Source organism: Chrysemys picta, chromosome 13 (genome assembly GCF_011386835.1).
Source record: "Chrysemys picta bellii isolate R12L10 chromosome 13, ASM1138683v2, whole genome shotgun sequence".
In the NCBI taxonomy this organism is placed as follows: Eukaryota; Metazoa; Chordata; order Testudines; family Emydidae; genus Chrysemys; species Chrysemys picta.
The window spans coordinates 53388537-53405584 of NC_088803.1; the positions used below are offsets into that span (position 1 = coordinate 53388537).

The window sequence follows — 17048 nt, forward strand, 5'->3', positions numbered from 1 at the left end:
CTGACTCATATCCAGCTTCTCGTCCACTGTAATTCCAGGTACTTTTCTGCAGAACTGCTGCTTAGCCAGTCGCTCCCCAGCCTGTCGCGATGTATGGGATTCTTCCGTCCTAAGTGCAGGACTCTGCACTTGTCCTTGTTGAACCTCATCAGATTTCTTTTGGCCCAATCCTCTAATTTGTCTAGGTCACTCTGGACTCTATCCCTACCCTCCAGCGTATTTACCTCTCCCCCAGCTTAGTATCATCCGCGAACTTGCTGAGGGAGCAATTCATCCCATCATCCAGATCATTAATGAAGATGTTGAACAAAACCAGCCCCAGGTCCGATCCTTGGGGCACTCCGCTTGATACCGGCTGCCAACTAGACATCGAGCCAGTGATCACTACGTGTTGAGCCCGACGATCTAGTCAGCTTTCTATCTACATTATAGTCCATTCATCCAGCCCATACTTCTTTAACTTGCTGTCAAGAATACCGTGGGAGACCGTATCAAAAGCTTTGCTAAAGTCAAGGTATATCGTTGACTGTTCCTGATCACCACCTTCTCCTCCAAGTACTTCAAAATGGATTCTTTGAGGACCTGTGTCACAGAGTCCCCGGGCGATGCTCTGGAACTGCTCCCTACGAAGCCAGGCAGGACTCTGGTGAAGTCTCCTCTCTGTGAGCAGACTGTCTTCAGGGCAAGAAGCTCACACGGCTTCACCATCCTGGGTCTGACCTTGGAGCATTCAGCATCCTCTGCCCCTCCGTGCACTTCCCACAGCGAGTCCGCCCAGGCGGGGTCCTGGGGAAGCCAGAGGGTCCTGCACCCCCACTTCACAGTCAGACGTGACTCTCAGCCAGCCAGTAAAACAGAGGTTTATTAGATGACAGGAACACGGTCTAAAACAGAGCTTGTAAGTACAGAGAACAGGACCCCTCAGCCAGGTCCATTTTGGGGGGCAGTAAGCCAGACACCCACGTCTGCACTCACTCCATGTCCCCAGCCAGCCCCAAACTAAAACTCTCCAGCCCCTCCTCCTCTGGGCTTTGTCCCTTTCCCAGGTCAAGGGGTCACCTGATTCCTTTGTTCTCCAACACCTTTAGCTATCCCCTTGCAGGGGGGAAGGGCCCCGACCATTAGTTGACAGGAGACAGAGTGTCGGCCATTTATGCACACTGGCCTTTATCCCACCACCTAGAGACTTAAGAAATGCATAGGGGAAACTGAGGCACCCACACAGTATTCAGAGGAAACATTAAGAACAGTCCCACTTCGTCACAACCTGCTCCATGATTTTTCCAGGGACAAAGGTGAGGCTGACTGGTCTGTAGTTCCCTGGATTCTCCTTCTTCCCTTTTTAAAGATGGGCACTACATTAGCCTTTTTCCAAGCGTCGGGGACCTCCCCCGGTTGCCACGAGTTTTCAAAGATCATGGTCAATGGCTCTGCAATTACATCAGCCAACTCCCTCGGCTGCGTTGCATCCGGCCCCACGGACTTGTGCATGTCCAGCTTTTCTAAATAGTCCTTAACCTGTTCTTTCACCACTGAGGGCTGCTCACCTCCTCCCCATACTGTGCTGCCCAGTGCAGCAGTCTGAGAGCTGACCTTATCTGTGAAGACCAAGGCAAAAAAAGCATTGAGTACATTAGCTTTTTCCACATCCTCTGGCACTAGGTTGCCTCCCCCATTCAGTAAGGGTTCTACACTTTCCCTGACCACCTTCTTGTTGCTAACATACCTGTAGAAACCCTTCTTGTTACCCTTCACATCCCTTGCTAGCTGCAACTCCAGTTGTGTTTTGGCCTTCCTGATGACACCCCTGCATGCTCGAGCAATATTTTTATACCCCTCCCTAGTCATCTGTCCAAGTTTCAACTTCTTGTAAACTTCCTTTTTGTGTCTAAGCTCACGCTGCTGGAGCCATTGCTCACTGACATGCACGGCTGGGGTAATTCCTACAGACTAGTCACCCCGCATAAGGCCTGGGGTCATGGCTATAACACAGAAGGGAACCTACAGCTTGAACCTTGCTCGCTCTAAGGCTCTGTCTACACCAGGGGTGGCCAACTGGTGGCTCCAGAGCCACATGCGACTCCTCAGAAGTTAATATGCGGCTCCTTGTATAGGCACCGACTCCGGGGCTGGAGCTAGAGGCGCCGACTTTCCACTGTGCCGGGGGGGGGGGGGGGTGTCACTGCTCAGCCCCTGGCTCTGCCACAGGCCCTGCCCCCTCCCCTGAGCCTGCCATGCCCTCACTCCTCCCCCTCCCCACCAGAGCCTCCTGCACGCCACGAAACAGCTGATCGGCAGTGCGGGGAGGGAGGGGGAGACGCTGATCGGCGGGGCTGCCAGTGGGTGGGAGGCGCTGGGAGTTGGGGAGACGGGGGGCGGGGGAGCTGCTGACATGTTACTGTGGCTCTTTGGTAATGTACACTGGTAAATTCTGGCTCCTTCTCAGGCTCAGGTTGGCCGCCCCAGGTCTACACTGGGGTCAGGGGTGTGACCGCAGCACATGTAGACGTACCCAGGTTAGCTTTGATCTAGTCAGCTCCGATACCACCAGCAGGGCTGCGCACGCTGGCCTTGGGGGTGTACTTGAGGGCCCGGCTCGCTTTGCTGCTGCTGCTCTTGGAGATGGCGAGATCAAAGCCAGGTTGGGGGTGTGTACACGTGCCGCGTCACACCTCAGATTGGCATGTAGACAGGATTCCTGGGGCCCAGGGGTGCATAGGAGCTGCCGGCTTCATTTGAGCAGAGGGCAGAGCAAAAGGAATCTGCACAAATGCCTCTTCCTCGGCCTCTGGCAATGGGTCACCGCAGACCCAGCGCAGCTGGTCAGTCCTGGGCTTGTTGCTGGGGAGGGGGAAGGGAGTCCGTTTGCAAAGTACGGCCTGTTTGTAAATCACAAGCCTGTATCCACACACACACCTCCGCTGACCCCACACTGGCTACCATATGGCAGGCACAAGCCATGGCCCGAGCCAGGGATGGCTCCGTCATCAAAACCCTGTGAGTTTCCTGCGTACGGCTCCCCAGGTCTCAGTCAGAGCAGCTGTTCCCTTTATCCTGTCGGATCAGCATGGCAGGGCAAGAGGCGCAAGCTGCAGTCGGGTTGGGGGGGGGGGGGGGGGATAGAGATCTGCTTCTGAAAGCCACGGTGCGGCGTTCTCCCTCTGAGATCACTGCGGTCAAACTGCACCCCCCGGGTCAGTGTGCAACCCAGCGAGAGAGACCAGGAGGGGAGAGTGGCTGGGATCCCAGTGAAATAGACCAGAGAGGCGAAAGGTATGGGGCTAGCCCAGGGAAAGACACTGGGACTCAGGATACAAAGAGGCCAGGCTGTGTGGCATGAGCAATCGGGGGAGGTGCAGTCTAACCAGACTCCGTACCCACTGACGCCCTGCATAGCCTGAGAGAGGATCCCACTCGGGGGCAGCTGCGTAAGCCCAATTCCTGCCCCTGCCCAGCGCGCCCAGTCTCAACTTGATCCCTGTGAGGGTGGGTTTGGGTTATTGCTGATTGGCAGTCGGGCTGACCAGTCCTCTGCCGCTCCCCCTCCACCCCTAGGCAGCCACAAATGCCTCCTGCACAAGGCGGCAGGGCGTCTGCACAGGGCTCCGTTTCCTGGCACACAACACGGGATCCCTGCATGGACCCCGGCATCCTCCTACCCCACAAGGCACCAGCCTGGCTGCCTTTGGGGCCCTGTGCACCCAGGGGGAGGAGCTCAGCACTTGCCCCACGGCCAGTAACCCCTATTAACATGCAGAGCAGGAGGGGGAGACTCAGGCAGGCAGAGCACAGGAAAGCATCTGCAAGTGGACTGGCTTGTCCTGTCCCGCGGCTCCTGGCCCAGCGAGAAGGGTAGGAGGATACTCCGCTCCCCCATCCCGCTTTCCTGTGGCCAGCGATGAACGTGCTTGGGAGGAGTCTGAAAATGCTTGGAAGGATCCTTGAGTCTCCCCAACTTCAGAGCTTTACCCTGGCCCCCCAATGCAGGATTCTGCTGCCTTGCGCTTATCCCCCGGTCCAGCCACTGCCTGGCTGGGCCGGGCAGCAATGCTGCATGCCAGTCTCTGACAAGGGGTCGAGCGAGTGGGGAGCGCTCAGGTCTCACCCGCTGTCTCCCCTGCCTTCTGCACAGGTACCTCCGGACCCTGTACCTCGGCCTCCAGAGCCGCTGGCAGTCAGAGCACAGGCAGCGCCACTTCTTCTGGAGGATGATGTTTGAGAGCGCGGACATCAGCATGCTGCGGCTGCTGGAGACCTTCCTGAAGAGCGCCCCCCAGCTGGTGCTGCAGCTGAGCATCATGGTGCAGCAGAACAACATCGAGCCTCTGCAGGGTAAGGGACGCCCCTCACCTACCCAGCCCCACCCCCGGCCCTCCATCTGCCTTCCTGCCCCCTCTCGTCACCTGTCACTGCAGGGGACAGCCCACAAAATTAAAAGGTGGCAAATTCAAAACTGAGAGACAGAAAGAGTTTCTCACACCATGGGAGAAGAGACTGTGGAACTCCCTGCCACAGGGAGTTGTTGAGGCCAAGAATTTAGCAAGAGTTGAAAAGGGATCGGACACTTGTACGGATAACACAAACAACCAGAGCTGTCAATAGTTAATGATTGAATTCTGGAAGGGACATCAAACCTCCTGCTTCGGAGCTGAAGCCAGTGTCTCTCTAACTGAGGGACCGGGAGGAGACCTAATGTGGTGGCAGATTATCCCATATCTGCTCCTGCGGATTCTTACCTCTTCCCCTGCAGCATGTGATGTTGGGCCCTGGCACAGACAGGACACTGGGCTAGAGGGAGCTGGGATCTGATGTTCCATCTTCTGTCTTCCCTCCCTCTTCCTCCCATCTCTTACCATCCCCTCCCGCTGTTCCTCTCTTCCTCCTCCCTCCAACTCCCTGACTCCTTCTGTGTCTCCACAGGTCTCTCGGCCTCGGCCTCCCTGGTGTCCCTGGCGTGGATGATCGCCTCCTACCAGAAGGTGCTGCGGGACTCGCGGGAGGACAAGATGCCCATGTCCTACAAGGGGGCAGTGGTGCAGATCCTCTGGCATCTGTTCACCATCGCTGCCCGCGCCATTGCCTTCGCCCTCTTTGCCTCCGTGTTCCAGCTCTACTTTGGCATCTTCATCGTCACGCATTGGTGCATCATGACCTTCTGGATCATCCAAGGGGAGACGGACTTCTGCATGTCCAAGTGGGAGGAGATCATCTACAACATGGTGGTGGGCATCATCTACATCTTCTGCTGGTTCAACGTGAAGGAGGGCCGGAGCCGCTGCCGCATGGCCATCTACTACACCATCACGCTGGCGGAGAACGCGGCCCTCACCGGGCTCTGGTACATGTACTACGACCGCCAGGCCACCTCAGACTTCGACGCCTTAATCATCGTCTGTGTGGTCTCCTCCAGCTTCGCCCTGGGCATCTTTTTCATGTTCATCTACTACTGCCTCTTGCACCCCAATGGGCCAGTGTTCGGCCCCCAGACCACAGGCTGCATTTTCAAAAAGGCGCCGGCCGCCTGCGTGGGGCCCCCAGAGGACGTTATCACCAGCCCCCCGCGCTCCCTGCCACGGACTACAGGGGGGGAGAGGGAAGGAGTGCCAGGGGACAGGGACAGCTGCGTGCCTGTTTTTCAGGTCAGGCCAAGCGTCCCCCCGACCCCTGTTGCCCGTGCCCCCCGGACAGAAGGGCCCGTCATCCGAATAGATCTGCCCAGGAAGAAGTACCCGGCCTGGGATGCCCATTTTATTGACAGGCGGCTCCGTAAGACGATCCTAGCGCTGGAGTATTCTTCTCCGGCTACCCCGCGCCTGCAGTACCGCAGCATGGGGGCCTCGCAGGAGGTGCTGGAATATGAGACCACGGTGTAGGCCACCACGGGAGCCATGTAACTGCCTAGCATGCCCCCCTGCCGTGGGGCTGACACGATGGTGCATTTCCAGAGCCCAAGGGGGTCGCTGGTCGGAGCCCACTGGCCGCCAGCCACGCCTGGCCTTCCGCTGCGCTGGAGAGTGGCTGTTCAGTATCTTCTTAGCATTTTGCCTTTTGTGTTCCTTAGCACTGATGGCCCCCCACCTCCCCGCTCTACCCCCCCATCCCAGAGGGGTTGGCGAGGTCAGCTGGTGCTACCCCCACACTCTGCCTTGACGAGCTCTCCCTCTAGCGATGCCATGGCAAAGTTTTCTTCCCTGGGCCCCAGCTGCATCCAGGCCACCTCCCTGGCAACCCCACGGACAGGCCCAGAGGAGTCCATCCTCCCCTCCAGGCAGGCGGCTTTGTTGGTGCTGAAATACCTCACCCGTACCTGAGCTCAAACAGCCTGGAGCTGCCCCACGGTGTGGCCGCTAGCCACCAGCAAAGGGGCAGGGTACCTGGTGCAGGGGGGTTTGCACAGAGCCCGGCTGGAGAGGGTGGTGAGCAGCTTCCCTGTGGGTGTGAGGACTGGCCGGAGCTGGGGAGCAGGGTGCGTGAGGGGCCGTGGAGTGGCGGGGTGTGGGGAGGAATCGGGGCAGGCAGAGTGCCCTGGATACAGAAATGCACCGCAAATCCCCGCTGCTTTGGGCGGGGCGGGGCCTGGGAATTGCGGCTGAGGCGTGCAGAGCTCGGGGGAAAGGTGGGACCCTGGTTGCTGGAACACACGCTGGGTGCTGGGGCGTGCCGAGGGTGCTGGGGTAAGGTGGAGCGTGGCAGTTGATCAACAGGCAAGATCACAGCCACAATCCTTTATCATTTGTGTATAAAGTCTGTTTCCGCAATTCCCCGGGCCTTGAAATTGGGGAATGGCCTTGGGCCCCCTCCCCCTCGCTCCTCCCACACACACCCTGAGACCCCTGCCACAGCTGTGCCAGTCCCTGGGGGCAGATGCACTTCGGCCTCTAAGTAAAGGGGCCATAGGAAGGTTAATAATCCCAGCGTCCCATGGGGTGAGCGTGGCGGAGGATTCTCCCTAGAGTGTTGGGGTCACGATGGAGAGAGCCCGTGGGATCCCAAGGAGCGCAGCGGCCAAGCTGGGCTGGCAGGAGCTGGAGACAACAGGGAGAAGGCTGGAGCAGAATGGGGTGTTTGCTTGAGGCCAGGCCAAGCCAGGGCCAACAGCCCTAGCAGGATCAACGTCAGATTCGTACCAGTGCCAATGGCCAAACTCCCTGGGTCTTCCGTGGGAGCGGCTGAGGGCAGTGTCGTCACGATGCAAGAGCCCCAGGGCTGCAGCCATGCCAGGCACCATCACACACCCAGCGTTTGCCACTCTGCAGTGCTGGCCGTGCCATTCCAGCTCCTGTGCAAGGGACGCAGCGGGGCCGGGCTTGATTCCGGGGCCTTGGGTGGTGAATGCTGCGTCTGCAGGGGCTGGGTGGGCCCTGTTGGTGCAGGGATGCAGTGTCCCGTCACAGCTCTGCAGGCATGGTACTGAGAGCTGAGCTGGGGGCAGTGATCTCTCACTGAGGTGGCTGTTTCAGTTTTTTTTGTGAACCGGCTGGTGCGTGGGGAGGGGCTTTATCACCAGCATGCCATGAAATGAACAAAGGCTCCCGCACTGTTCAGGCCAGGCCAGCAGACAGGACAAACCCCCTGTTTGCAGATCCATGGCCCAGATACCGCCACCACTGAAGGGCAATGATCCCAACAGGCCTTTTCAAGCCAGACTTGTACGGCTTGGCAGCGGGTTGTGGCAGGTCTGCCACTGGCGACTGGGGGTGTTTTGGTTGCTTCTTCATACTTCCTGCTTGTGTGTTTCCACATCTGGAAACCCTGCAGGCTTTTAAATGATTGCAGGGGAGGGTGGGGGAGAGGGGTGTCTTTTACCATGAAGATTAATAGGTCACAAAGAAAGCTGCGTGCACACACCCCTCCCCCTGCAGAGAGCCAGCCCCACCTCTATTCTGACCTGACTTCATTGCACACACAGGTCTGAGGGAGGGCAGTGTGAGGCCTGGGCATGCATAGATGCACACCTGGATCTCGAGAGATGAATTTAAAAAACCCGTTAAGTGCGCAGGTGCTCCCTGATTCCTGCAGTTGTGTGCGCAAACCGGTTCATTGCACGGGCAAAAGGCTGATTAGTCGCATTTACCGATTGGCCTGGGCAGATGCATTAATCAAGAGCAGAAATTAGGTGCCCCTTTGTCACCTGCAATGAAGAGCTGACGCTTGCTGAATCCCTGGCCCACAGAGAGGATCACACAGTGCCACCTCACTGATCCCAGATGCCCTTCGGTCTCCCACACAGAGCGCCAGCTCCTACTCCGAGCCCCATGATTCCAAGGGGGGGGGTTGCAACCAAGGGAAGGCAGATGATGCCGTGAGAGCTAACGGCCTTGGCTCAGGGCTATGCCTGAAACCCCAGACCTGCTTCAGCTGCTGGGGGAGCCCCAGCTGGAGAGGCCCAAGGTCACCTTCCAGGCTGAAATGGGGGAAACTCAAGAGTTACGTGACATGGCAAAAGCATGTGGAGGTGGGGGGAAGGCAAAGCCCCTCATCTCATTTTAAGCCTAGCTGCAGCGTTACGGGGGGACACGCTCTACAGAGCCCCCCTTTCCCCCACCACGGACAGGCTGATCGCACTTCCCATGATCAAAGCCCCACCAGTTCTCTCAGTCCCTTATGGGAGAGTCTGAAATATCCAATTTCCTGTTTCTTTTTGCCCTCACCCTTGGATTTAACCCTTTGGCCCCTGCAGCTGTCGGCTCTCCCAGCTCTGGTCCCTGTGTTCATTCCAGTGGTTCTGCAGCCGGTTTACCCTGTGTCCTCTTACACAGCTGAGCAGCTTGTGACTGGCACCGACGGGGGCACAGGGGGACCTGGGTCACTGCTCACACAGGGGGATACCCGAGTCTCCTCTCCTGTAGCCGGGCTGGGCCGCGCTGACTCTGGGCGGGGGTTAAAATGTAACTGAGCCAGAGAACAAACCGGCTGCCTCTGCGTCTCCTCCTGAGACTTAAACGCACTGGGCTAGATCTGCCCTGGGCAGCCTCCGCTCCTTTTGGGGGTCAGTCAGGACAGGGAGAGAGGGGGAAGGCGTCTGGTACCCGAGGCTGGTAGCTCTGCTGGGCCATTGCCCCGGCCCGTTGGGGTCCCTGCCCAGGCTGCAGTTGCCTGAGCCAGGCACCATTGGTTTGTCTGATTTGCGAGAACTGTTTTTTCTGATTTGTTTTATTTTAAGTGAAATGATCTACCTCCGCGATGCTTGCTGGATTCCATTGCTACAGCTGGCTCTGCCGACAGGGGTTGCTGGGGGGGTGGCGTCCCGGGTGCTGGGGTGCGCGTCAGAAAACCAGGGGTTCGTTGAGCCAAACGTCCCCCAGGCAAGTGAGATTTGGGGCTGTACATGAGCAGAACCGGGGGGGCTTCCCGGGCAGTATAGGCCCACGTGCAGCTCTCGGGGCTCCATGAGGAGAACAGAACCTGCCCTTTATCATCTGTGGCCAGGTCCTGAGAGACTTTGCTAAGTTTTTATCCAGGCCTCACTCAGACAAGCCTCTGGCTACGGATTTATCCCCCACTCAGCGCTGGCGTGTGCAAGTCAGCTGGGTGGAGCTGAGCAGGGCCACCTCATCTGGCCTGCTCGGCTCGTTCCCATTTCCACCTGACTCTACAGCCACCTGTGGGATGGTCAAACTCGCGCTGTATTCCCCCAGAGAGCTCACACCGAGTGCCGCTTCGTGCTGACGGTCCCAGGTAGCGAGCGTAGCAGTGTGCGCCTTGGGCAGAGCTTGGACGCGCTGTGCAGTCCTGGCTGGCTGGCCCACATGCACTGTAACCTGACTAGCCTGCAAGCATGGCGCGTACCCTCTGCCCCATGCACCGAATGTACCCCTCCCTATGCACTGATGTGTGCACTGCGCCCGGCTACCACATGTGCTGTGCATCCCTAACTGCACCGCATGCCGGGTACGCTGACTGCACGGCTTGCACCAGAACCTGCACGAAGCACTATGTTCACGCACAGGACACTGTGCAGCGGGCGCTGGTGCACTGATCTCTCCCAGGGACAGAGTGTCCCATGCACACCGATTACACCACCCGCACACACAGCACACCAGAAACTGAGCATCACGTCTCCCATTCACCATCTGGCACGAGTCCCACAAGCAGGGCTTACAGGGCAGGGAGTCACGGGAACACACGCCCAGTGCCAGTTAGAACAAGGTGTGCATGGCTCTGGCAAAACTATGGGGCAGAGCAGGGGCAGTCCAGCTCCCCCCCCCTCAGCTGGTGCAGTGAGAGCTCTTGTTTCAATCTACTTTAACCCCGGTGCTTGGAGTTGTCAGTGCACTGACTGTACCATGTGCTGTCCGTTATACCCCTGGCATCTGCATTACCGCACGTTGACTGCACTACGTGCCTTTTACACACCATGCACTCACTCACCCTGGCTCATTGTACTGTATGGTAATAGTGAGCTCCATAGAACTGTGCAGACCTCACACTGTAACGACACCATCAGTACTGACTTCACCAGGGGTATTACACCTCTCAATCTGTATTTTGCACACTTACTACCACACTCTTGTCCTATACACCATACTACCCATTGATAGTAGCATACGGTATAGAAATTGTCCCTTTGCCATATGTCCATTGTCCTTTTCAGGCAACTATGGTCCTGTTGTACCATGGACTGGCCCAGATTATGATCTCAGGTCAGTGGGATAAATCCAGAGTAATGCCACAGTCAGCTGCGTCACTCTGGATTTCTGTCGTTATCAGTGAGATCAAACGCCGACCCACCACCTGAAGAAGACATGCCCAAATGGTGCTGCCACACTGCATGCCGATCGTCCCCCCACCTCCGCCCCGGCACAGCCCGCCCCACGATGCTGCATGCATTCTGCACCACGTGATGCACAGTGTGGGCTGTCACACCAAGCGCTGTCTGGAGCATGGAGAGTTAGCACAATTAGCAGAACGTTGGCATCTTCCTAGGCAGATTGTAACCACGGCCTACCTGATGGCCAGCACGTTGCAGCTGGAGGCCGACTCCCGAAGGCGGGTTTGAAATAGATTGCAGAGAGCGAGAGAACTGGGGGAGAGAAATAGACCCAGCCGGACAGACGACGTCTGTGCATAGTCTGCAAATGACTGTCCACATGGGGTCTTTAGCGTCAGGGTTATTCCCACCTGGATGCTGCAAACCGAAGAAACGGGGCTGATCCCATAGCAAGGGCACAGGGGCAGCCAAAGAGCTAGTCGCTGCCTCAGCCGCTATCCCCTGGGCTTCAGATTGAGCCCCTGGCTTGTTCTGGTCACTGTTTTGGAAGCAGCCTGTTCACGAAAAGCCCTGTAGCGTTAACTGGTGTTTCTCAAAGTGACCTAGTGCCCCCCTCCCTGCAGTACCCAGGGTCTCCCCTAGGTGTCGCTGGGTTGCTGTTGTGTGCAATGTATCCAAGTTGACACATTGCCTGGTGTGTTGTATTCTTTGTAATCTGAAGGGTTGGGCTAAAGCTGGTGGTTGGGATGTTTTTAGACCTTTCCGTGTTGAATGGCAGCCGCCGAAAGCCTTGCTGTGTGCATGTCCGCTTGGTCCAGGTTACAGCTGGAGCATGGGGGCCAGCCCTACACACCCATCTGCATGGAGCAAATTGACACTAACGAAAGGGCAGAGAAGCTGTTTTGCGTTCGTGGTCCCTCTGGACCCCCAGTTCGGACAGGAACTGCAGCCCCCTCCCAGTGCGGCATTAACCTGCCTGGCATTGGCACAGCATCTGGGTGTGAATTAGGGCCCTGCAGGACGATCTGAGCTTGGGGGGCGGGTTTGGGTTTCTCTTTCTCAATGGCTCTTTCGCCTCAGCGAACCATTTATGGGTCAGAAATCCTATGACAGCTGCTCCACTTGGGTGATGTAAAAGGAGCAATGAGGAGGAGATTGTGTAGTGGCCAGAACATGAGACTGGCAGTGGGGAGTTCAGAGATCTGGCCATGGCTGTGATTCCGAGTGACTGCGTGACCCTGGGCAACTCACTTAATCCTCCCTGGGCCTCGCTCCGTGCCTCAGTGTCCCATTCTTAAGACAGGGGAGTGAGTTTGCAATCAGTGTTTGTCAGGGGTTTTGAGATGCTCAGAAGAAAGGTGCCAGAGACGTGAGAACTGATGAATATTATTAGCTCCCCTGTCCACAGTCTGCCATACCATGAGGTCATTATTTTGGCCCTATAAATGGCTGTTGGTGAGACAAGGTGGCTGAGATAATGCCTTTTATTGGACCCCTTCTGACGATGGCTGACAGGTACAAACACTGGAGCCTGCCTTCCCCACTGTTTGGGCTCTAATCTGGCTCTAGCGTTGAGTCCTAGGGGACTGCGATGGCTGCGGGCGCACTCTTACTTCGTACACGTAAGGAAAGAGTTTCATAGCGAGGTTGGAAGTGTCGTGTTCGTGTCACTAGGGCTCCAGAGAGACAGGCCACTATTTGGCCAACCCCAGCTGTTATCAAGGGGTAAATACGTGCTCAAGCCTCACAGTCTGGGTGGCCAGGGGGACAGTTAAAGGGGCAGGACTGCGAGGTGGTGGGAGGGTCCCAGCCGGAATGTCACACGGTACCCGGCAATGGAACTGCCTGGCAGTCTGAGCCCCGCGAGGGAGTCGGCTGGCACAACACTGCATAGTAATCCTGGGTTTACAACTGCTGGACCTGGGTGTCACAGCCCTGCGCACGTGGCCGTACCTCGCCATGCAGACCGGCCGACTTGGGTCTGCAGTTTGAGCTGTGTCCACACTGCAAAGTGACAGGGCTTGGACCCGAGTGGCAGCGGGACTCGGGCTCTGACCCACTCCCTAGCAGGGTCCTAGGTCCTGAGTGTTTGCTCGCCCAAGTCAGACTGATTTGTGTGCAGACACAACCATAGAGCTTTAAAGCTCATAACCCACCCCTTAAACTTCACCAGGAGCCAGCTGACAGCCAGTGCAGATCCCAGAGCTCCGGGGCCACGCGCCCCTGGGGGAAGGGGGGGCAGCAGCACTGAGGAAGGGCCTGAGGCAGAGTCAGTGAGTCACTGGTTGGATCCGCAGGCTGGCAGGATGCGGGGATAGCAGCCAAGCAGCGCCATGCCACCAGCGTGGGGGGAAGAGGCCTTCTTCCACACCCCTGCTCCAGTCTCCTGCACAGATCCCGTTGGCCTGGGCTTTGTGGGAGAGGCAAGGAGAGCGGCATGTGCCCTTTAGACTACAGAGGCTTCTCCAGTCCTGGGTTTGCTTCCGCTTTGGTTGGTATCCAGCATTGTTAGCCTGTCAGCATTCGGTGCATCACCATCCTCATGGTCCTCCACTGATACCCACGCTGGGGACCTCTGCGGGAGGAGCGATGCCCTAGCTCTTCTGGGGTGACTAGCTGGGCTTGTCACGGGATCCTCGCTGCAGCCCTAGGGAGGGGCAGCGAATCTGCATCACCTCCCCCTTAGAGCCCCTGCCCCGCCCCAGCCCCATGGCATGAGCGCAGAGGGGGCAGTCGTTGGAGGGTGGATTCTTTATTGGCTCCAGGGGACTCTGGGATATTCCCCTTCGGTTTGCTCCTACGTATAAAGAAGCTGGGGCCTCAGCTGCCATTGTCTGCGTCAGACGATTATCCCAGCCCCAGTGTAGCATAAACCAAGCTGCGTCCACAGTTATCTTCAGCCACTTGTTGGGCCCCAGTAAAAAGACTTTCCAGGGGCCTGGTTGGCAGGCGGGTGCCAGGAGGGTGTTGTGTGAGACCGGAGGACTCAGGGGCCCTGCTGGGTGTTTATACTGTCCTGCATGGGACAGCTGGATTGCCCCGACTGTGTCCAGGGTCTCATTTGGGGGGACGGCGGTGTGGGGGGATGGGTTTTCCTGTGTTTTGCTCTGTGTCACCGTGTGTACGTGTGTTTGTGGGCACTCCATGACGTGATCTTGTCCAGCACACATGACCTGAGGCCACCAGCCCGTCTTTCCAGCCCAGCACTTGGGGTCAGGTGGGAAGGGGGGCATCAGGGGGGTCTCTGGGCTCCTGCTGCAGGGACTGCACATGGACCGGCCACACTCCCCGGCGAGATGGGGGTGGGTAGAAGGGTGTCGCCCGAGGTGGCCACAGCTTGCTACAGACAGGCAAGAATCCCCCATTCTGTGGGCTGGGCTGTCAAACATGCGCCTCCTCCCACAGAGCTGTTATGTGGCTCTGACAAACAGTCATCTGGGAAGGGCTCGGAGGCCGGCGTGTCACCAGGTGGGAAACCAACTTCGGATCAGCAGTGACCTAGAGGTGGTCGCTGGCTCCTTGGGCTGGTGGGGGGCTGGGAGCCCTGCTGGGAGGGCTGGGAGGAAAGGGCAGGTTTTTCTGTGCACGGAGCCATGGGCGTTGGACTCTTTGGAGGAACTTTCCCGGAGCAAGCGCTGGGAAAGGGAAGCCCACTGATAAACGGGCCAGTTTTCTATGCACTCTAGCCATGGTATCCCCACCCTCTCCACTGCTCTTGGGAGAGGGCGAACGCTCCCTAGCCCCTGCAATAACCTCAGAGCAGCTCAGCGGCTGGGCTCCAGCAGTCAGCGCCCCGTGTGGCGTGCGAGTGGGGACGGGGAGCCAGACACGGGACTGAATGCTGGGCCTGGGAGTCTCGTCTCTCGTCTCTGATCCCGCCAATGCAGTGTCTTGCCCTTCCGCCTCTAGCTGCTCATTCCTGCTGGGCAGGTGCAAGGCCATGTGTGGGCAGGGAGGGGAGAGGAAGCCTGGCCCATCTGTGCTGTCTCTAAGGCAGGGCTCCAAAGAGGAAGTCCCTGAGTGTTCTCTGGCTAGTACCTGAGGAGCCTTGGTAGTCCGGTCCCCTCCCCACCCACCCAAAAACAAGCCCGTTCCCTGCAACGTTTCAACTATCATGAAATTCTCAATAGGGCTGAAAAAAGACCCAAACCGAGCGGAAAAACTGACCTCAGCTGCTGGGAAATGGGTTTTAAAACATTCTCCTCTCTAGGTTCTGTGCACCCCAACAACACCATAACCATGGCAGCTCCCGGAACGGGCCCGTCCGTGAGGGGCAAGGTGGGTGCCAGCTCGAAATCTGGAGCCAGAGGTGGATTTTGAACACCCTCCCCCCCCCCAATCCCAAACCAAGATTTTGGGCCAGCCAAAGGGACACCTGCAAAGTGTGGGCCTAGGGTCAGGTTTGGATTCTGCCTCCTGCTTTAAGGGCAGGGGAAAGCTTGGTTCAGATTAGGGACTGGCTTCTGCCCACTAAATGACACAGACCCCACTGGTGCCGGTGGCGGGGGAGGAAGGTCAGAGCAGGGAAGGGGGGTGCTGAATCCTAGTCCGTCCCCCCCCCAGAATTCAGGGAGCTGGAGCTGGGGTTTACCTGGGTCCAGCTCTAGTTTTAAACAGCCAGTGAGAACAAAGTACCCACTCTGGTTACGGATTTGTTGGGAGCACTAGCCACATGGCTGGTTGGTTTGCTGGCTAGTTCCCCTCGCCTGGCGCAGATCTCTCCGAGCGGTTTGTTTCTCCCCTCTCCCTCTCGTCCAGCATCTGGAAGCACTTCCATCATGTACTGTAAATACTCTGTGTGACACCTTTGTCTTCTTACTTCCCTTGGGAGGCGGGCAGGGCCGGGGGGCGGGGGGCGGGAGGAGACCGAGGTTCTGTACTAAGACTTTTTTGTATACCACAAACTTTTTGTATATTTTTAATTTTGCTGCAACATGAGATATTAAATTCCTTTCAATACACCTGGCCTGTGGGCCTTCCATTGCTCTGCCTTCCTTCCCCTCTAGGTGCACCAATTCCCAGCAGCTGCCTGACGGGTGCGACCCAGTGAGCTCAATGGGGCTGTGCTGGTGCGGAGCTGGGAGAACCAGACGTGCAGCCACCCAGGGACCTCCTAGCAATGTACCTCAGCAGCCCTGCGGCAGGGCAGAGGCCAGGTTACTTCACAGCACAGCTAGGAGCAGGTCTCCCTCAGGGCAGGGCTGCAGAGGCTGGCTGCAGAGTTGGTGCTGAGACTTTGCATTGCTTGGTTGTGGCTGAGTTGGGATTGTCTGTTGGCCAGAGCATGAGGATGGGGAGCCAGGACTCGTGGGTTCTGTTTCCAGCTCTCCCACTAACTGGGGGAAGTTGCCTCAGTTTCCCCAGTTGTAAAATGGAGATAATGCCTCTGTCATCCCTCCCAAGGGGTGGCACACGTTGAGCCCATCGGGGAGGGAGCGGTAGAAGAGCGGAGTGTTATTCTGAGGGGGTTGGTGGGACAGGGCAGCAAGGGGGCTGTGATCCCCTCCCACATATCTCATAGACCGGGGGGGGAGGGAGGGATACATGCTCTGCCGTGCAGTGATGTAGCAGATGCAGAGCTGAACTGTCGTGTCGCGGGAGTTCATATTTCCCTAGTCTGACTCCTGGGGGCAGGCTGTGCTGGGTCCAGACACACAGGCTTGGGGGGTGGGAGCCAGTAAAAGGAATCCAGGAGGCAGGAGCTCCCCCTGAAGGGAGGTTACGATACCCACAGCAGATGCTGATTAGCCCCCGCAAGAGGCTCCTGCATGAAGCCAGCTCCCGTCTGCTCCTGCCACTCGCTATGTGGCCGGGTATTTGGCATCAGGGACATTGCAGGGAACAGCAGCATGGGTGGGGCTTGGTAACTATGTGCAGCACATGGGAGCATTACTGGAGACACTCCACTGCCTGGAGGCACCACGCAGGACATGGACCACGCCCGCCCCCGGGGCAAACCCAACCAAGGAGATTGCCTGGGGCATAAATCAGGCTGAGGGGAACGCAGTGCACGTGGTAGCCGGGGTCATCCCTGACTTCATCAGACCTGCCGCAGGGAGGAGCTTGGCCTGGGAGCGCGGTGGTGGCTCTTTAGAGAACCCCCCCCGGCATGGCGCTGAGTGACCTTCACCCCAGGGCTCAGGGGCTCACGCAGGAGAAATAATGGATCTTAGCAGCCCCCGGGAGAAGCCTGACTCCAGAGATTTACAAGCCCCTGAGTATCTGTCCCCTTCCTGTCCATCCCTCGCTGCTCGGGAAGAGGAAGTTTCTGCAGCTGCCGGGGCAGGATGCAGTGCACAGGAGGGAAAGAACATCCCTTTTAGCCTGGAATTTCTCT

At 57.8% G+C, this 17048-nt stretch overlaps 1 protein-coding gene across 1 annotated transcript in view; it reads left to right on the forward strand.

Annotated features, from left to right (window-relative positions):
- XKR7 (XK related 7) overlaps positions 1 to 15598 on the forward strand; it is a 39224-nt gene extending 23626 nt beyond the window's left edge. The window contains exons 2-3 of the mRNA XM_042842498.2: positions 4133 to 4332; positions 4921 to 15598. Coding sequence (XP_042698432.2) covers positions 4133 to 4332; positions 4921 to 5873 — 1153 coding nt within the window. The 3' untranslated portion in view covers positions 5874 to 15598. The remainder of the gene's footprint in view (positions 1 to 4132; positions 4333 to 4920) is intronic.
- Positions 15599 to 17048: the final 1450 nt, after the last annotated feature.